Source organism: Garra rufa, chromosome 13, assembly GCF_049309525.1.
Source record: "Garra rufa chromosome 13, GarRuf1.0, whole genome shotgun sequence".
Lineage (NCBI taxonomy): Eukaryota > Metazoa > Chordata > Actinopteri > Cypriniformes > Cyprinidae > Garra > Garra rufa.
Window position 1 is genome coordinate 26,058,981 of NC_133373.1, and position 15,789 is coordinate 26,074,769.

The window sequence follows — 15,789 nt, forward strand, 5'->3', positions numbered from 1 at the left end:
AATGCAATGAATTATAGCCAATACATAAAAAGCCTAGAATTTTCATGTTAAGCAATAAATGGCTGATATTAAAATGTGGATAAATTACAAACAAAAGCAGTAACTGTAAGTAAATTTAGTCATCACAGTGTAGTATGAAAAAAACTGACATTCATTTTAAGATTTACTAAAGATTAAATCATTTTCATAAAAATATTTATTAATATTTATTTATTTTTGTTGAAACAGCTGGTTTTAGCTAGCTTTAACTTTTTAATACTGGTTTTTAGCAGTTTTTCGCTAAAAAGAACAGGTTTTAGCTGTTTCTTTGTAAATTAACTGGTTTAAGCTAATTTTTTTACGATATCAGCTGGTTTTAGGCTGTTTTTTAATAAATCAGCTGTTTTTCAGCTTTATTTGCCAAATCGACTGGTTTTAGCCTTTTTCTTTTTTGCTAAATCAACTGGTTTTAGCCTTTTTTGCTAAATCAACTGGTTTTAGCCTTCTTTGCTAAATCAGCTGGTTCTAGGCTTTTTTTTGCTAAATTAACTGGTTTTAGCTGTTTTAGTTGTTGTTAACTAAAACCAGCAGTTTGTTTTTAACAGTTTATTAGTAACTGATTTTTAGCTGTGTCTTTTTTAGATTAACTGGTTTTAGCTTATTTTTAGCTAAATCAGCTGGTTTTAACTGATTTTAGCTTTTTTTGTTTTACTATGAGCTAATTTTAGCTTTTTTTTTTTTTTTGCTAAATCAGCTGGTTTTAGTCTTTTTTTTTTAATAAACTAGCTGTTTTAGTCATTGTTAAAGTTAAAGCCAGCTGGTTTTAGCTAGCTTTAACTTGTTTTAGCAGTTAATAGTAAAATAACTGGGATTTTAACTGATTTTAGGTGTTTTTGTTAAATCAACTGGTTTTAACTAGTTTTTAGCGGTTTCGTTTTTTAAATTTACTGGTTCCAGCAGATTTTTAGCTAAATCAGCTGGTTTTAACTAATTTAGCTGCTTTTTTACTGCATGAGCTGGTTTTAGGCTGTTTCTTTTATAAATCAGCTGGTTTTAACCTTTTTTGCGAAAGCAACTCGTTTTTACTGGTTTTAAGCTTTTTTTAGTTTTAGCTAGCTAGTTTATACAAGCAACACGTTAACAATGTGCTAAATCATGCTACCAACATGTTAAATCATGCTAGCGATATGCTAATCATGCTATCTATCAGGCTTTTAAAACTACTAAATTAAAACGTAACCATTTCAAACTGAAATATATAAATGAAATGTATAAAACTTTCTAGACTTTTTCAAGCCAACTTAAAGATTGTCTACAAGCTTTTTTTTAAATCTAGTTTTAATGTAAAGAATTTATGCATCACATAGTGTAGTATGAAAAATTGATATTCATACTAAACATTACATTTACAATTTAACAGATTACATAACAACAGTGTTATTAAATTAAATATGGTACTGATATATCTTGCTAAAATAACAGATAATATCAATCACTGGCCACAAAAATAAACAAATAAACATCACAGCTAGCAATATCAGCCATAACTTCTAAATCAATTCAGCCCTTATTTATATACTGTCTTTCTGTTTGGGAGCATGTGTACCCATCATACCCTGAGAGCCGTTACACCAGGACAGCAGTGGGGCCTTAAATGAGGCCTGTCTTCTGAAAGACAAAACAAAAGCAGTAACCAAAGCTCCACATGTTCTTTATTACGCCCTTTTACAGCCCGAGGTCGGCAGCTGACTAATTTAAGCAGTTCGTCCTCCTGAACCAAATCGACTGGGAGGGAAAACCGAGAGACACAGTCTGACAGAAAACACAGAGGAAGACTCCATTGTTCCTCTCCCCTTTGTCACGGTGAACAGTGGCAGATGGGTGTTTTGCACCCTTCTGATTCTATTCGGACAGCTGTGAGGCACAAGTAACTCCTCTTCTGTGTACAAAGAGATAAAACAAGGAAGAGATAGAGAGCAAGAGGGGGCACCCGGTGCCCTTGCTGTGTCTGCTATCAGCGGATGGCTCTAGACACAGCGCTCTTGTGTTCGGGATCTGCTGCGTCTTGGCTCACCCACTCCAGGAATGCACTCGGCCCACAGCTAATGACAGACTGGAGCCTCTGTGGTGCACACAAGTAGTCGGAGCAAAAGCTGCTGCCAGTCAGCCGCCTGGATCCTTGGCCAGCAGCTGTACTCGGAGGTGCTGACATCCATTGTGATGGCTAATGGCTACTAGGAACATGAGTTCGAAAAGAGCATCTGTTTAAACGTGACTAGGGGACTTGGGGTCAACAGTGAATGGCTATCAAACTCCGTCCATTCAGACAGATGGTGCAGTGAGCTGTTGTTTTGAACCACGGCTTGGAGGTTTTTTGGCAATGCTAAGGAAAAAGGGTGGAGTGTTGTTTTCTCAGATGGATCTATGTAAATAGTTTCACTTTTTTAATCTCACGCCAGTGGCGGAGCATAGTCAAATCACGAGCCAAACCGCCAAGGGATCGCTTCTGCAATAGGCAACAGATACAAAATGCTAGAAACTTCCTTAAAATCATTTATACTGGCCAAAAAGTAATCGAAAAGTTCTGTGGAGAAAATTCTCCTGATGTTGCAATGTCTGAATCACAAAAGAATCATTCAGACCAGTTCTTTGAACCAGATCAACCTATTTACAAAAGAAATGCAACTAAACAGAATGACTTGCTCATGATTCAGACACCAGATGACCGATTTTTACTGAAAAACAATTTCATTTGGGGTTCATTTCTCAACTTAAGTTATCAGACATTCACCTTATGGCGCTTTTCCACTACACAGTACCGACTCGGCTCGGCTCGACTCGACTCGACTCGGCTCGGCTCGGCTCTGTTTGGTTTTCCACTGTGTAAAAGTTGTACCTGTACCTCCACGATAGTACCTGGTTGTCATAGCGACGCTGCAAGAAACTGCTGTGATGTAATCTTCTACGCGACACACACCCGCTGTCTGCACCTCCTCGTTTGACCACGGCGTATTCTTCCGAGTTGCCATAATATGTAATGGATTGGATATGTCATGCAATCTCTGGCCAAACTTTTTAAAAATGGCGGGGTTATTCTGGATACTATTGCTGGCGCGTGCAATGATGACGCAGTGAATAGTGACGATTCTCTCTGACCAATCAGCAGTCTGCTGTGTTTTCACGTCACATTTTAGTATCACCTCAGCTCGCCTCAGCTCGCTTGGAACCTCGCCGGAGGTGGTACGAAAAAAAGTACCTGGAAGCCGGTACAGGTACAACTTTGACACAGTGGAAAACCAAACAGAGCCGAGTCGAGTCGAGCCGAGGCGAGCTGAGGCGAGCTGGTACTGTGTAGTGGAAAAGCGCCATTATTCTATTTTGTAAGAACAAGTGTGGCCATTTGTAACTTCAAGGGTTAGTTCACCCAAAAATGAAAATTAGACCATTATTTTCCTTAGATGCCCTCCAGGCATCCAGGTTTATGACTTCCTTCTTTCAGATGAATCCAATTGGAGTTATAGTAAAAATTATCCTGGCATTTCCAAGCTTTAGAATTGCATGAGTGGGTGTTTCTCTTCATCAGTCCAAAACAGGTCCAATAAAGTGCATCCATCTATAATAAAAACTGCCTCAAATGACTCTGGGGGGTGAATAAAGGCCTCCTGTAGTGAATCGATGCATTTTTGTAAGAAAAATATCCATATTTAAAATGTAATGATGGGTGGATGGCGTATTACATCAATGGTGTGCATGCGCTGCTTAGAGGTGATGCCGTGGAGAGATCAAAACAAAACAATGGTCAAAAATTGAATGTACAAAATAAGGATTTGTAAAGAAAAATGTTGGAGGATTTTGATAAAAGCCAGGAGGAGACTGGTTTTCCTTTGCTAAAGTAAGGAAACTTTGCTCACTTTGCTCCTGTGAACGAATGTTGGTTTGTGCGAGACTCGCCAGTGCATGCCGGAGCCGTGTGAGGCACTTTTTATTATGGATGGATGCACTTTATTGGAGTTGTTTTTGGACTGATGAAGAGAAACACCCGCTCATGCAATTCTAAAGCTTGGAAATGCCAGGATAATTTTTTTACATAACTCTGACTGAATTCGTCTGAAACAAGGAAGTCATATACACCTAGGATGCCTGGAGGTTGAGGAAATAATGGGCTAATTTTCATTTTTGGGTGAACTAACCCTTTAAATGTGCAAGACTTACAATACCAGTTGCTTTCAGTTATTTTAGCTCTATAAAAACAGACCTCTGTGCTGCTTGATATTGCAAACTGGTATTTGTTATCATATTTTAGTTTGTTATCGTAATTCTAAACACAGGTTTGTGGTGAAAATAGTTTGACCGTTTACTACACCTTGTTATTTTCCTAGTCATGCACCTATAGCGGCTAATGAATCAAAGTTTCACACATTCACAGGAAATATCTTGCAGTGTTGAAAAATAAAGGTGATGATATACCATTTTTATGCTGCTTTTATAACTTTCTTGAAGCTTGAAAGCTTTGTTCATTGTAATTACTTGAAAAAAGCCTTAGCACAATCTCCAGAACTTCAGTTTTTTTCCACAGAAGTAGACATACAGGTTTGAAATGAAGTAAATTAAGCAACAAAGTGTATACTCCCCATTTATGCAACTCAATTTACGTTTACCGAGAAATAATCTAGGCTAATCCTTATATGAGGAACAGCCTGTCTGTTAGTCAGATACATTTCCTCATACTTCCTCATAATGACTTGATGTGAATCAGTAACTCCGTCGTGTCTGGCTATACAAAGCAACATGTGGGTTCTGTAACAACTGAATCACCATAAGAGCCAGTGACGCTCTTGTGAGTTTTGTCATTAAAGGTGAAAAAAATATGTTTTTATAAGCCCCCGTGGGGCAAAACTGTGTGATTCCCCGATGTGTAACAAGTATCTGAAATACCAACTACTAGTTACTAAGCTGCAAGCAAGCGAACATGTACGTAAACAGATCAAAGAAAGAAACAGGGCGTTAATGCTATTTTTCGTTTCGAAATGACATATTATAGCCCTTTCTACTCCTGATAAACCAAACATTAACCTTTAAACTCAATTGTGCCATCGTGTTTGATGAGGGCGTGGGTAAATACAAAACAAATCACTCCTTTCAAAAAGTGTAATAGAATGAATCTCGTTTAAATCTTGCATAACTTATAGCAACGAGCTAAGCTAGCTGCGTTATCAACCATGTCATGAGTGCTTTTCAGAGTAAGTAGACTAAACTAATCCACACTGAGACTACACTTGCAAACCGCCTTCTGAATCACAAACGGGACACCTTACTGTCCCGTGCAATTCACCAACACTCAACTGAAGGCCACAAAATTGGAAGTCCTCAGCAAGCTTTTGAAACACTGTTCCACCGAGAAAACAAATAACAAAAATATTCATGTTCATGTTAATACACAGTACATAAACTAATGTTAAAAGATACAAATTTACATTTTAATAATGTATGAATACTTTTTTTTAGCTTAATATGAATTAACATTATTAAATGCTATTTAATTATTGTTCATGTTAACTAATAGTTAATGTTAACAAATGAAACTGGATGGCAAAGTGTTGCCAAAATTTTATATATTGTGTGTATGTGTCTGTGTGTTGATTTTAAAGTGTAACCCTTTCAATGCTGTAAACTTTAAATCCAAACTGGCAGAGGGTTACTGTGAATGCATGTGCCCGCTGGGCACCATTTACCTGATGCTATCGGGATGGCGATTGCGCTGATGGTGAGGGCCCGTCATCGCTGCTTGCAGCTTTAATTCATAGTTGTTTTCACAAACACTTAGCTTTAGGAAAACAAATGAAAACCCACACCATTCTCCTCTAAAACTTTTGATCTAAAATTCAGGGGCTGCACAATGCTTGCTAAACCTGTGCAAATAGGCATTAGCAAGTCCTAGAAGGCACATTAGCATTAGCAATTACGCTATTTTGTAACAAGATTAGAACCTAGTCAACAAGTTGACCTCAATGTGGTCACAATAAGGGCTCTAACGATTCTTCGATTAAATTCGAATACTCGTTTGAAAAAATCCTTGATTTTGCCAATGTCGAGTAACCAGCAAAATACCGAAGTGGTGCATTTAATGGACGAGAATCCATGAAATGCATTATTAGACCATTTTTCAGGGCTGCATGATATATTAAACCCATTTAAAAATAATAATAAAGCATAATGCTATAATGAATTTACAAAGGCTTTCGTTATTTACATACGTGTGCGTCTCAGAGCATCTCCGTTCACAGTAAATGATGCTCCACACAAACAGTTATCATTTATGTGTGGAACGTCTCAAACTCCATCTCTGCAGATTGCTGTGAGTTTGTGTTTATTATAACGTTCATCTGGGAACACAGAATGTGCCATTTCACTCGGAGTTTATGTGTTTTGACAACCATTGGCAACCTCTGCAGTCATTTGTTATAATGCGTAATGTACGTTAGCTCTATTGTTTATAATACATTATGTATTTTAACAGTTATGTTCAATAAAACCATATGATTACTTGCTTCTGATACTTCATTTGAACTGATTAGTCAATTATCAAAATAATCATTAGTGACAGCCCTAGTCACAATGTGAGGTTACACTTTTACACAGCTAAAAGTGTAACCTCACAGCGCACTCACTATGTGACACCACTGTGATATCATTGTGTTAACAATGTGTTAGCAATATGTCAATGCAATCAGTTGCTAACAACCGTCTCTTGCCATTATATTTTCTATAGCAGTGTGTAGATGCACACATTTTAAATTCTACACTTACTTGTCAAACATTTCAAGAGCTCACCATTTTTCCAATGTAACAATTCTTGCAGTGTCCACCTTTTTTTTCCAGTTTTGAGATACAGGAACTAGCATGCCCCACTGCTGACTGATATTTGAACTGCCTCCTCTCAACCTGCTCAATATTTTAAATTCACAACTGGGAAATTGAGCCTGAAGTATACTTCGAGCTAAGATAGTCGACAGGCAGACTGTAGAGCAGGGTTCCTCAAATCTTGTCCGGAGGGCCAATGCACTGCAGAGTTTAGCTCCAACCCTGCTTTAACTCACCTATCTGTGATTTTCTAATGATCCTAAAGAAATTGATTAGCATGCTCAGGATTTGAGGATCCCAGCTGTAGGGCCTCAGCAGGCTGTTTCCCACTTTGGGTTGAGCCACCATATTACAGAAGAAAACTAAAAAGTAAAAGAGCTGAAAGACTACCGTATGAAACTTTGAGGGGGAAAAACAAAATGCTCAGTCTTGGTTGGAGAGGGGAAGCAGACATTTACACATCTGTTTCGCATGGATTTCCCAAAGAAGAAGAATCAGGTAAGTGCTGTAACTTGTTTAAAGTTACATAACAACATAACAGAACCAAAACCTGGGGAAAGTTTATAATCACAGTTCTTAATTTAGTCATGTAATGTGTCTCAAACAAACTAACATCACTTTTACTGGGAAATTTACCATTAGGCAACAATGAATACAAGCTCTAATTTGCAAACACTGCTTAGACCCACACAAACCACTTACTTCCTGAAGCGTAAGAATACTTCTGCTACCTACACTACGGTTGAAATGTTCAAAGTCAGCACGATTTGTTTTTTCCCTTTGAAGGAAATTAATACTTTTATTCAACAAGGATACATTAAATAGATCAAAAGAAATGAGGAATGAAAGAAATGATTATTTTGGTGTTTATGTTATCTGTCAGAACTAAGTGAAAAATAGACTTATACACATATTATAAATGATAATTAGTACAAATAAAGTATCAAATCAAGTAATCAAATGGTTTATTTGAACAAAACTTAAGAATTAATGTACATTTCACATTATAACAAATGACTGCCGAAAAACGGCCAGACGATCGTTTTTACACTTTACTGCATAATTTAATTCTTGTTTAATATTTGCTAAACAATTTTTACTAAAATATCCACTTAATCTTTAATATTGGGGCATTTCTTTATGATAGATATGCTAAAGCCACTGTAATTTCTTCAATATGTTGAGATCAAAACGTGTAAACTCAGAGTGAGAGTTTGTGCTTTTTGAGATTTTGAATTTCCAATGAACAGTTAACATATTGATAAAGATACTGATGTATCCTCCTGTGTTTGACTAGATTTATAAATGATTTACCTTACAAATCTGATGAAATGGCGCATGTTGGATTCCCAGATGAACGTTATAATAAACCCAAACTCACAGCAATATGCAGAGATGGAGTTTAAGGCTTTTTAAAAAAAATTACTGACCCCAAACCTTTGAACAGTATGTCCAAGTGATACCTTTAATGATTTTAGAATGTGCAAGAAAGTCCCTGAAAAGAATCAATCATCATTAAACAATCCATGTTGGAAAATTCCATTTATTTCTGCTTTTTGGTTATTCACAATGCCTATTTGTGTATGTTATCTCACTATGCCAGCACCTCATCCTTTGCAGAGGTGAGAATTACCACTAGATAACATATGGAAGCGCTATAGTGATAAATCGGAGTAAGAAGTGAGTAACATGGGAAATTCCTCTAGTTCACAATGTGCCTAGTGCTAAAAACAGAGCGACTTCAGCTGTGTGCCTTCAGGGAGCTGCTTTTCATTCTCACACTCTGAAATAGTGTGGGCTGAGTCAAGCTCCAGAAACCCTAAGATCAGCCTCTGAGCACAGCAAGGTTTTTTGTTGCCTTCCTGTGCTACTTCCTCTTGTTTGTTTCTGTTAACTACGCATGTGAAAGCAGCCATGCAATGCTTTTTAAAAAGAATTTGCAAGCTTTTTAAAAAGAATTGTTCCAAACAACAACATTTGAAAAAGTACGATACGATCTGTTTTCTCCTTGTATCTCCAATCTTTGGAGATGTTGGAATGTAACACAATCACTATCTAGGTGCCTTGTAGTGATATTCTTGACTAGAATGAATGTTTCAAACAGTTTACTGTAAAGTTGAAACCCACAAATTGCAGGTCATGTCTTGACATTAACACTGATGACATGCAAATCAAGATACATGGCCAAAAGTATGTGCATACCCAAAAAACACCACAAATTATAGGTATTAATTCACAAATAACAGCTTATTCTAGTTGTTGGAACATGGTTGTAGGGATGTGCTCCCATTTAGATGCACTGATGTATAGCAAAACCCATTAATAAAAGTAGGTGTTTTGTGTCATTAGCTTATGTAACGCACCAACAAATGTATCAATAGATCTATGCATCGGATTCTGGTTCCTCTTTCAACACTCAGAAGCCTTAAATGATTCCTTCAACAAGTTCTACAGCTAATTCAGATCAAAAAACAAAGATCTAGGACTTCTAGTGAGGGGTCGACTGCATTTATGCACGCTAAGACTCAAGCCCTGCTTAAGAAATACCCAATCACCTAATGGAGAATTCATCAACCCATCAATTCTTGAGAGTACTGTACTAAGAAAACAAACTATTCCTCTACTATAATATACCCTGACCACCAGTTAGTCCAAAAAATTGAAGAGGAGGGACTGTTTATTTTTATTACTGTTCATTTTGATTATTTTTGTAGCCATTTGTGGCACAGAAATTACATTTAAGCATGGTAAGGAGATGGACAGAAAAAAAAGGATGCTTGGGTGGACACAGCCAAAATATGGCGCAATATCATCGACAGACTTTCATCGGATGACCTTGAAAAATCATCCCTTCTGTCCGCTGCTCGGTCTGTGGGAGGACCGAACATGTAGCATTCAGCCGATGTACTAGATTCATGCCAAACACGTGTGAGCAGCCATATATCCATGTATACACACACACATTATTTGAGATCACTTGGGACACTTTTGTCCCTGGCTCGACTTTGTGTTGCTGAATCAATATGAGAATGTGGCCACATGGGATCAGTGGTCCAGCCCAATCCCACCATCCCTCAATCCCTCCATCTCGATCATTTATTCTCTGAGCGCAATGTTTTCAGTGACTCACGTATTACATAAGGCAAGAGACACTCATTTGCCTGTTGAGCCGCGTTCACGTGTTGTTAAGGGGAAATGGTGCAGATGCCGTGTGGTTTTGGGAACAGAGAGTTAAGTGCTGTTCAGATGGGATTACTTTTCCAAATGACGTTTGAGTTCAAATTATTTTAAAAAGAACAGTATTGATTTCAAGTAACAATTCCCAGTTCGAGATTGGGAGCATCTATTGTTACAAAATCACAAAATTGAAATAATATGGCGGTTACTCTTTGCTCTTTTACATAATTGCCAATATTACTTATGGCCATTTGACCATAGCCAAAATATCCTCTTAACTTGGATACAGGATTCAAACTGAGATCTCACTTATCAAACAATGTCTTTCAAATTCTAAAAAAGATCAATTACAATACACATGCAAAGCATGATTTAATCAACTTAAGAACAAAAAGAGAAATAAACCACATAACATTTAAAATGGACAGTTATTCTGGCAGCAACAGGTCAACACATCCCTTACTTACACTAACCATAGTTTAACCATGGTTAACAATGGCATAAACATTTGTAGTAAAACTGGTTATACAAAAAAGACATGCTTACTACACTTTCACTATAATAAAACCAGTTAATTTGTATTTGTGCTTACTTTCTTGATTTTTGTTTTTTTTATAGCTGTACTGCCTTTACAAACTGGTTTGATGTTTTCTACTGTTACGAAAAAAAAGTAAGCCCTCTCCAAAGTCCTGATCTGAATCAAATGATTTGCGAACTTGAACCGAAGTACTGATCTGAATCAAATGATTCGTGATCCACGCTCCGAAGTTCTGTTCTGAATCACAACAGTGAACCTGCTCCAAAGTTCTGTTTTAAATCAAATAATTCGCAATCCGCACTCCGAAGTTCCAATCTGAATTAATATTTTTGAAGTAATAAATGAACCCACTCCGAAGTTCCATTCTAAATCAAATGCACGCTAAATCAGATTTGCGATCCGCGCTCTGAAGTTCCAATCTGAATCAAAAGATTTATGAACCCGTCCGAAATTCCAATTTAAATCAAATGATTTGCGATCCACACTTCGAGGTTCCAATCTGAATCAAAAGATTTGTAAACCCACTCCGAAGTTCCGTTTGAAATCAAATGATTTGCGATCCGCTCTCCAAAGTCCCAATCTGAATCAAAAGATTTGTGAACCCACTCCGAAGTTCCATTCTAAATCAAATGATTTGCGATCCACGCTCCGAAGTTCTAATCTGAATCAAAATATTTGTGAAGCCGCTCTGAAGTTCCATTCTAAATCAAATGTTTGGCGATCCACTCTACGAAGTTCCAATCTGAATCAAAAGTTTGCGAACCCACTCTAAAATTCCTTTCTAAATCAAATGATTTGCGGTTTTTTGCGATCCACGCTCCAAAGTCCCGATCTGAATCAAATGATTTGTGAACCTGCTCTGAAGTTCCATTCTAAATCAAATGATTTGCGATCCACACTCAGAAGTCCCGGTCTAAATAATGATTCACGAACCATCATTTCTGATCAGGTCTCGTGAACCTGCTCCAAAGTTACAGTCTAAATCAAATGATTTATGAACCCGCTCAAAAATGAAAAGACACATGCTTATTTCATAGATACACTGTCTTTTAATAATTCAAACACTTTTCAAGTAGCTCTTCAGGAACACTGCTATTTTCAAGGGTTTTCCAGGCCTTAAATTAAAAAAATTCAAGTACTTCAAGCACTTGTACAAACCCTGTGGATACTGTTAAAATTTTATACACATTTTTTCCATGTGGTATTGAAAACTGTATTGAATATCAATATCGTTGAAGGTACTGTATCAAGGCTAGAAATTCCAGTATCACAACAACACTACTTACAAATGTGATATTTATAACATTATGTATATAAATATAACTACAGTGGCCGTTCTGAACCATCTGTGATCTGACTCTCCTTATTGACTTCATTTGCTATTGAGATGGGATGCCAACAGTACTTTAAACACCAACTGTTATTTTACCCAGGAAGTTGGCAGAAAGGCCTACAAACAAAAATGCTGATCCACAAATTCACCTGACCTCCTTAGATAAAAAACTAGTCCCATCTGAATAGGGCTAAAGAATAACTTGAGGTTTATAAAAACACACACACACAAGTGCCCAAGTGACTAAGGTCACAAATACACTCCTCAGTCTTTAAAACAACACTTCAACTCCCTGTCAACATGGACATCTGTCTTTGTTCTCAGGCTAAATCTGCCATGCAGAACAAGATATAGAGCTATGTTACTGAGGCAGACACTGGATGAGACTCGCACAGAAAGGGGCAACAGTGACGAGGGAGAGAGAGAGAGCCCATCCCCCACCAACACCTCCCAGATGCTCGACTGAAAACAAAGAAATGATGCTCATTTTATTCCATCCGGTAGCTTAAGTCCAACGGTTATTTCTGTTATCAGAGCACTGAGAGTGACACAAACAAAAGAAAAAAACCTGTCTTTGATGTCAAGAAATTCATAGTTGCCAACAGATCAAAGCAACCCACTATAAACCATCTGTGACTCAGAATTATGCAGAAACCGAACTCAGTATAATACAATGAAGAGGAAAAACAATGCCTGACACCTCCATTCCTGCAAGTTACTTTACATATTTCATAATCTAAGGACATTTTACTTGCTATGAAATCAATGAGGCAGTTGTCAGCATCTTAAATATCAATGCTTGAATAGTGTCAGAGTGGATGGCAGCAGAAGGTTGAGGTGTAGGAGGAATATGGAGGAGGTTTTTGTGAATAATCTCACCTGAAGCTTGGCCTGTGGGGAGCATGCCGAGGAGGAGGAGCAGCAGGGATGTGGCGGCCACCCTGTGAGCGAGCGAGGCTCTTGTCTCACACGCTACCATTCCATTGCACATCTTTCAGCCCTGCTCGTGCAGCAAGAGTCCTCTCCGGCTGAACCTAATGACAGAAACATGCACTTATAACTACTCAGTAGTTAGTGTATTAAAACAAAACAGAAGTGGCAGCTACAACAACATTTATGAACCACTCTACAAAAGTGACACATCTCACATTATTGGTGATCATCTTGTTAATAAAATATGATTTAGCCCAGGTAATGCTGAGTTTTCAGTTACTAATTAACTAGTGAGCATCATTTACTGATTAAAGCCAGTTTTACTCACATTTAGCTAATTTTGTAATGTTTTTCACTTCCAAAAGTGTAGGACTCCCAGTTCCTTTTTCTTGTTCCTTTTTTAAAAAGCCACCTTCTATGGTGATGTGGTGAGAGCCAAGTTTAGTTATTCAAAAATAACACCAAATAAGACGTAAGTAAAAACTAAATTTCTGTCATTAAAGCCTCGTTCAGACTGTCAGCCCAAATCCGATTTTTTCTAGATCTGGATGGAATCAGATTTGAACAACTGACTGTCCACAGTCATATCGCAACTATTCAAATCCGATTTGTGTGTCCATAAGCGTTCTTTCGTTTTACGGAATGTGCGTTGGTTTCTATGGCAATGCCGTTGCATTATTATGCCAACGCTAAAAACAATAACAGCATTACAGTTTGCAATATAGATGCTGTCTTGCGATATGACAATGTTGCCGTCGCGCTGGATTATATTTTGTCTTCTAAAGCAGCGGCAGAAACGCAGGAAGCTGGAATGTGCGACATTATTCTGTGCTGCCGTCTCTACTGGTATCAAAACTCAAAGAGGTGCGTATACTAGCTGTATATTGTCTTTTCCCGCTTGATTTGCAGTTCGCAACACAAGCTTGTTTCTGCAAAGACTTTTGTTACGTTTTCCACAAAAACGTCTGACGTGTTTACGTTTTATGTGGCATGAAAACGTGAAAAAGCAGAAATCCGATTTTAATAGGATTCCAAACCACATACGAATGAAGCTCGAAACGGATTTGACCAAATCAGATTTCATGTAGTTCGTTGCTGTTCAGACTACCTAAATATGATCGGATTTCAATCGGATTTGCATACAAATCGGATTTGGGCTGACAGTCTGAACGAGGCTTAATTACTCACCCTTATGTCATTCCAAACTAGACCTCCGTTCATCTTCGGAACACAAATTAAGATATTTTTTATGAAATCCGAGAGCTTTCTGACCCTGCATTGTTAAAATAGTCCGTGGAACATCAGCGGTTCAACTGTATTGTTATAAAGCTATGAGAAATTGTTGAATAAAGTTGTTATTTTTGTTTTGTTTGTGCACAAAACATATTATCGTAGCTTCATAACATTATGGTTGAACCACTGATGGCACATAGACTATTTTAATAATGTCTTTACTACTTTTCTGGGCCTTGAACGTGTCGGTTGCATTACTGTCTATACAGGGTCAGAAAGCTCTCAGATATCATTAAAACTCTTTCAATTTGTCTTTTGAAGATGAACAAAGGTCTTACAGCTTTGGAACGACATGAGAATGAGTAATTAATGACAGAATTTTCATTTTTGGGTGATCCCTGAAGACTAAAATTGGATTTACTTGGTTAAAATCCTTTTCTAAAGTATCAACAGAATAAAAAAAAAGTTTCTCAAAAGAGTTCTCTGTTAGTTTTTAGTCTGAGTTCCTTTCACATGTTTCATATTTAAATGAATTTCTCAAAATTTCACAATTTTATCCGGACAGTGGTTTTTATTTGTGTGTAAAACAGAGCATATTTGACCCTGGACCACAAAACCAGTCATAAGGGTATTTTTTTTTTTATTGAGATTTTTTATATATATATATATATATATATATATATATATATATATATATATAAATAATCTGAAAGCTGAATAAATAAGATTTCCATTGGTGTATGGTTTGTTATGATAGGAATCTGAGGGTGCAAATAAAATTGCCTTTAAAGCTGTCCAAATAAAGTTCTTTGCAATGCATATTACTAATTAAAAATTAAGTTTTGAAATATTTATAGTAGGAAATTTACAATATATCTTCATGACATATGAGCTTTACTTAATATCCCAATGATTTTTAGTATAATTTTGACCCATTCAATGTATTTTTGGCTAATTTGCTACAAACATAACCATGCTTCTTAAGACTGGTTTTGTGTTCCAGGGTCACATATAGCAGTTATAAGAAATGTTTTCAATTCAAGAAAAATGAAACAAATAGTAGTTTCAAAACATCATTATTCTCATAACAAACTCACAGACGACGTGAGAACTGAGAAACCTTGAGGAACTGAATTGCTCATATCACAATACATCCTACATTTTATAATGATAATCAGTAAAACACAGACAAAACAGATGCTGCAGGGTATCCATGTGGTGTATGGCAATGTTTACATTGCATACGAAGCCTATTAGCAAATACGACAATGGAGAGTGACTTAGAATCACATTACTTTGTACTTAGAGAAAAAACAAGTGCACGACCATTACACAAATGAGAGCAGGTGCAACGGTGCTGCTAAGTGAGCACAAACCATTTGTCAGCATTCCTCCAAAACAAGATACGTACGTGTCTGCTGAAGGCAGATTAGGCTTGAGAACATGGGGTGCACGAGTCCCAGAAACAAACAGGATGCTGAGGGTGCAGCTACTGCTCGCACATGAGGCCAATCTGCCACTGCCGCCACACCTTTCCCCTCCTCACTCGAAAGAAGCACTAGGGTGCCCAAGGAGCACAAGGAGTGTGACGCACATCCCACTGGCAGAGAAGAGCTCGCCTGCTGCCTCATGTACCAAACAGACCGGTGCAGAAGAACATTCGGCAACAAACCACTCGATGCCAACACCATCCCAGAGTGGGAAAACTGCAATTCAGTTTGGATTCAGTGAAAGT

The 15,789-nt window shown here is 37.4% G+C and overlaps 1 protein-coding gene across 3 annotated transcripts in view; it reads right to left on the reverse strand.

Moving 5' to 3' along the window:
* The window catches only part of susd6 (sushi domain containing 6), a 40,731-nt gene that overhangs the window by 18,430 nt on the left and 6,512 nt on the right, over positions 1 to 15,789 (reverse strand). For all 3 annotated transcript variants that reach the window (XM_073853127.1, XM_073853128.1, XM_073853126.1), the window contains exon 2: positions 12,768 to 12,922. In XM_073853127.1, coding sequence (XP_073709228.1) covers positions 12,768 to 12,879 — 112 coding nt within the window. In that variant the 5' untranslated portion in view covers positions 12,880 to 12,922. The remainder of the gene's footprint in view (positions 1 to 12,767; positions 12,923 to 15,789) is intronic.